Source organism: Trypanosoma theileri (genome assembly GCF_002087225.1).
Source record: "Trypanosoma theileri isolate Edinburgh chromosome Unknown TM35_Tth_28_V1, whole genome shotgun sequence".
Taxonomy (NCBI): domain Eukaryota; phylum Euglenozoa; class Kinetoplastea; order Trypanosomatida; family Trypanosomatidae; genus Trypanosoma; species Trypanosoma theileri.
In genome coordinates this window covers 429,692-435,312 of record NW_021639870.1, presented here as the reverse complement: position 1 = coordinate 435,312, position 5,621 = coordinate 429,692, and the positions used below count along the sequence as shown (strand labels likewise).

The following is a 5,621-nucleotide window of genomic DNA, read 5'->3' as shown; positions in this document are numbered from 1 at the left end:
GTCCCGCATGCCAACGGCCCTTGTGCGGCGCTAGGGTCTGGCGTTTCACATGGGATTTAACCAGTCTGGAATGACGGTTGCAGTACGACCAATGCCGAGCACTAAACTTGAACAAGAAAGTGACGATGCACCACAACTCCCACCACCACCTACGGGGATAACATTGCCAAGGGTGAAATGCCACGTGACGGGCGGAACCGACCACCTAGCGAAAGCGGTCAAAATAGAGGAATACCCAATCCCTTCCATGGAGCAACGCAAGAAGGAAGAATGTTTGGTATGTTTTTGTTTTGTATTTATTTATTTTTTTATTTATTTTTTTTTATTTGTTTTTCATTTTATTTAATTACCGCTGCGCGGCGGAATTGCGCCGTGGCAATGGGACGGCGATGGCCCCTGTAGATGGCAGAGCATGTTTTTTTTTCGCCTATCTGAGTCCCCTCAGCGGCCAAATCCAATTTCCACCACTGGAGGGCATAGTGTTTTACTATCTCTAGGGTCTCTGCCAGTTTGTTTTTTTAGCAGCATTCACACTAAGGTGAATTATGTAAAAGAAACTGTTGCTGATGGCATGCCGATGCGTGCCCCAGGGCCTTCTTGGATAAGGTTTTCTCCCAGCAGGACTCTGCTAGCCCCGGTGCTGCTTGACGTTTGTAGCTTGTGAAGCAGTAAACTCTATAGAAAAGTTTGCTACTCATGGCTTTTCCCGCACCATGCACGAGGTAATGGACCTTGGCTCAGCCTTTCGATGGCCAAACGCCAACAAGGGGATAGCATTCCGACGAATGCATATATTGAAAAGAAAAATAAAAAGAATTCGGTTTTTAAGGGAGACCACCCCTTGTAAAATATATTGCGATTGTTGAGGAGACCACCTCCTTTAACAATTTATTAAGTGCATTTAGTTTCCATGAATAAATTCAAGCACTTAACCTTGGCACCACAATAAGGTAGCACATTCTTACCAAGGCATGATTTTACTGACGTGCCTTACGCTACACCTCGCCAAAGCCATCGATACGCATATGGTCGGGTTACAACTGCGGCCCTTGGCTTTTGGCATGTAAGGAAAAAAGCGTTTACTTGCTGGCAGTTTAGTTCCCGTGATTGTTGAAACGGTGGGACCCTCGGAATCCCATCGCCTGAATCGCAATCTTTCTTGTTAAAAGCCTTGAGCACGAAATGTGGGCGTTGCAAATGCCAAGTCCTTTTTTTTTTTTGCGGGTGGGGCTTGCCACGGTTTGTTTGAACATTCTTACGGAAACGGTTCTTGGCAAAGAAGCCGTGGGGTTTGTGTTGGTTGCCCCTGCGGCGTAAAAAAAGGCACAAAGAAAGGAAAAGGGGAGAGAGTTTTTTTGCAGTTGTTCTTGCCAGGGCCCTTTAGTCGGTGCGTCCGTCGTTCCGGTGCTTTGGTTTTATTGGGATCGGAAGGGGGTTTCTTGCTTGCTATCTGCCCCCGTGGCCGATGGTGGGTTTTAACCCGTTGCGGGGTTCTGGTGTGTATTGAACCCTTGTTTTGCAGAGAATGAACCGTCACGGGGTATCGAGAGAAATGGACCTATTGCAGTCGAAACGATTTAACGGTTAAAAGCTGCAGGGCGGGACACACTGCAGCAGACACCGAGCCACTGCAGCGTTCCTTTTTGGCCGTTTTACGGGATCCCCACCTGGGTTGCGCTATTGGGCAGTTCCTGGGGTACGGTGCGAAAGAGCCAGAATATGTTCGCTATAGGGGTGTGGGCCTTCCATGTGGAAGCGCAATGGCGCAGATTCTTCCTCCCGGAATGTCTCGTGGTGCACCTTTCTGAAATTCTACTCGCCTGTAGTCCCGCGCTGCCTGCGCGCGATCGGCGTTGTTGCGCCTAAAAGTGGCATTTTTCCATTCCCACAACGCACGCAATCCTTGTATTCATGCGTTGCATCAAATTGAATTCTTATTTAGTTATTGGGTCGCAAGTTTTATTCTTCTTAATGCCGTAGAGACCCGTTGAAATGCATCCGTATGGGCATTCTTCTGAGATATGCGTCCTCAAAACGATAAGAATGTTTGTGAAACATAAGGTTCCTTTATCGTAGAGGTTCCGTTTTAGGATCGGCCAGAAAGGAAACCAAGAGTCCCTGAGACTAACCGCCGCCAATGCCACAACCTACTATGTGATAATCATTCTTTGAAACTAATTGCTAGCGATCAGGCCAATACCTCCGCCCTGTTTACCAGTTATCCATTGGAAATCTGTAACAGAGCGGGGCTGTATTGAAGCACACGTTCAACTGCGTTGTCTCCCCATGGGCCGTGACATTTCGCAAGGGTAAAGAGGTTCACTGAAGGCGCAATTCAACCCATATTCATCTACTGCGTGCCAACGTTTTATTATTATCGGGGTCACTTTATTCGCCCATCACACCTTCAACTTATACGGAGCGTGTATTTTTTGATTTTTATATTCTATTTCTACCGTTGAACGCGCTTCGCGGTCATGGTAAAGAAGCCTGTAAGAATCTCTTAGGTGGTGGATCATAAATTTCTGTTGCCTTTCCGTTTTTCCCCAGTGGCGAAATCTATATATACCACGGGGCGTCGCAATTGTTACCATCTTTCGAGGCCTTGATTTCCCACAGGGGCTTTCAAAGAGGGGTGGGTTAAGCAAAATAAAGCTGCTGATGGTATGCTGGTGTGCGTTCCTGGATCTTCTTGGAATAAATAGTGCCTCGGCAAAACGCGCTCGTTCCGATGCCGCGCTTTGTTCGCGGCTTGTGGCCAGGGGGCGCCCGCAAGAGAGCATTGCTTGCCCATGGCTTCCCCGAAAATGCGGGGCAACGGGCCTTCGCACACGCTTTCGGCGGATAAATGGCGCCAATGGGCAGCATTCATGAGAATGCATGTGTCAAAAATAAAATTTTCTTGGACCATTCAAAAGACCACTTCGTTCAGAATAAAATGCAGCCTTTTGGGGACCACATCCTGGAAAATATTCTTGATTGCTTTTGGTTTCCCTGAATAAATCTGGCACTAAACCCCAACACACTTCGCAATGCCGGGCACCCCATTGTGGTTCAAAGGCGCAGCACTTCGTATTGCCGGAGAAAGCCATGAGCAGAAGATGTTTTTCTTCTCGAAGACTTGTTGGCGCTTAGGTTCCCCTATCTTACATCGTCAGGAATATCCGCGTCGTGCTGTCGCAAAAAGTATATCCAAGAAGGCCCTGGAAAGTTGCCGGCGTGCTGTCAACGGTACCGCTCCTCACCAAGGCACTGCTGAGTGAAACGGGTCCCACGTTCAAGTACAATTTGCATTTGACCATTGTGGGATATATAAAAATGAATCATGTGACGCTGAAGGCAAAAAAATTGCACATTCCCTTTAAAGAAATGACAATTGAATCACAGATATAATAGCCTACCCCAAACGAATACTTAAGGGAGAGGATACACCCCATCTCTCCCATAGATCAAAAATCACTGGATCCTGGAACCCCACCAAAGATAACCCGGAACTCACTAGAGAGGAAGAAACAGCCTTAGCACGTTTTCGCACAGGTGCTTCGCTTCGCTATGGCTGGCTGCTGCGAAAGATACAAACCCATATTCCCCCTGGTTGTCGATGGTGTAATCCCCAAAAAGTCAGCACGCCGACACCCGTTATTCCACCTAGCCAGAAAAGACCGCGCTATGCACTAAACAAAGCAACGGAACCTGCCACCTGCACTGAATGCAGGACACAATACTCATGCAGGAACACCGCAGTAGTACATATGGTCAGTAAACATGGGTTCAAGAGAGCCGATGCGCTCTGGAAGATCAAATTCCCCCATGAGCCACCTCCGCCGGACACAACGTTACCCCATCCCAATTCGCCTAAAGCAAAACTCCATCCGTTTGCCTGCAGCATCTGTAACCGAACATTTCCACTACAAAATGGATTAACGCGCCACCTTAGATACATGCACAATGCCACATGCCCTGTCCCAGAGAGAAAACGCCCGCGAGCCGACGAACCGATACCAGAGGAATCAGCATTTCCCTTTGACAAATGTGATATGGTAGCGCGCTCTAAAACAAGCCTCAAATCCCATATTAGAGCGAAACGTCCTGAGAACCCCACAAAGGACGCACCTCGTACCCAATTAATCCCTCAACTTGCTTCCCTACGCTGCGAATTTTGCCTACGCGACTTTGGCAACATTGGAGGTCTCGCATGCCAGAAAAAGTTTAAACATCCACCTGGAACTCCAATTCTGCTAGCAACAATACAAGTAACGTTTCCGCGAAATAAAAAACGCCAGCGAGATACGTCGCCACCACCAGAGCGTGAGAACAGAGAGAAAGTTCAACGCGGAGTCTGCCAGAAGTTCTACGTCCACCTAGACTCCCTCGTAATCCACTGCAGAAAATTCTATTATGGACAGGGAATGCCTACAAAAAACAAATTCCACCATCACACGATACAAGAAAACGAAAACAAGAGACCTTCCGGCATTAGTCTGTCCCTCATGCGGTCGCCAATGTGTATGAGTAAGTCAGGTCTAACTCTACACCGAATGTCACGACACGGGTGTCAACCTATTCGCGCGCACACCAGCCAACGCGACGAATGCGACAAAACAGCTCTGCATCTTTTGAGTTGCCCCGCTCTTCATCCACTGCGAGTTCAATTTGCTATCGTTGATTATGTGCCCCTGATGAAACTATGTTTTTCTAAGCGGTTAGCAAAATTCCTCATTGCGGTGGAGCGGAACTGCACTATACCACAGTCTTCACACCCAAGAAACCCTACATCCCCTTCCTCATACCCCGCAAGTCCTCCCGCGCACATTAGAATTGGCAATGCCCTCGATTATGGAACCCCGATAGAATCGTACGTAAGGCGCTCGTGTCGCCGACCGAAGAAGTAGCAAAAATAAACAGGACTTTAATGAGTTCAATTAAATGCAAAAAAAAGAGAAACCCGAGGAGGGGTGCTGGGTAACGAAGGTGCGAGTGGAGTTTTCTCGTAGACTGGTTTTCTTGTATTGAAACGGTTTTAACACAGATAGAAAAAAACCTAAAATTAAGAAAAACTAAAAAAAAAAAAAATAACAAAAACCATATTACAAGAGCTTGAGGATCCCATAAAATGAAGAGATCCTATTCCAGAACATCACTCACCACAGACAGTAATGAAAGTGCTCTACGGTGTTAGTCTTACTGTCGTACCATTGAAGCAACATCCAAAAAAAAAAAAAAAACGAAGAATTAACAAGAATACCCTACTCTTACTTTCCCTTCAAGAAAGAAATAAAAAACGAAAGAGAAAATATTTATTTTCCGTATCCGTCCTTACATGTTCTATGGTTTTAGAATAATACCTCAACCAAAAACTTTTCCAGATGACGTTTTCAAATACATAGCAGAACTAACGAAATGCAAGTGCTGAGAAGTCCCTTTTTATCCGCCTACCGCTCGGGACGGTGTGGGTTTGGTTGTTGGGTGGACTTTTCAGAAACCTACAGTCAGAAAGAACTGTAAAGAAAAAAGAAATTAAATTTATTTACTATGACCCCATTCAAAATTCTCGCCCCATAAAGTAAGGCTTTGTAATTCTTTTTGCAAGCTTTCAAAAAAAAAAAAAAAAAAAAAAAAAA

General features: G+C 46.2%; 2 protein-coding genes across 2 annotated transcripts; one reads left to right on the top strand and one right to left on the bottom strand.

Annotated features, from left to right (window-relative positions):
* Positions 1-2,399: 2,399 nt before the first annotated feature.
* Positions 2,400-2,882, bottom strand: TM35_000282250 (uncharacterized protein; the record flags this gene model as incomplete). Its single annotated transcript, XM_029028256.1, has 1 exon — positions 2,400-2,882. One exon carries the CDS (start codon positions 2,880-2,882, stop codon positions 2,400-2,402), a length of 483 nt encoding a protein of 160 aa, XP_028880575.1.
* An 870-nt stretch (positions 2,883-3,752) lies between these two features.
* TM35_000282240 (Tbingi protein) lies at positions 3,753-4,892 on the top strand (the record flags this gene model as incomplete). The annotated part of the gene is made up of 1 exon (XM_029028255.1): positions 3,753-4,892. The coding sequence occupies one exon, from the start codon at positions 3,753-3,755 to the stop codon at positions 4,890-4,892; it is 1,140 nt and encodes a 379-aa protein (XP_028880574.1).
* Between the last annotated feature and the right edge of the window lie 729 nt (positions 4,893-5,621).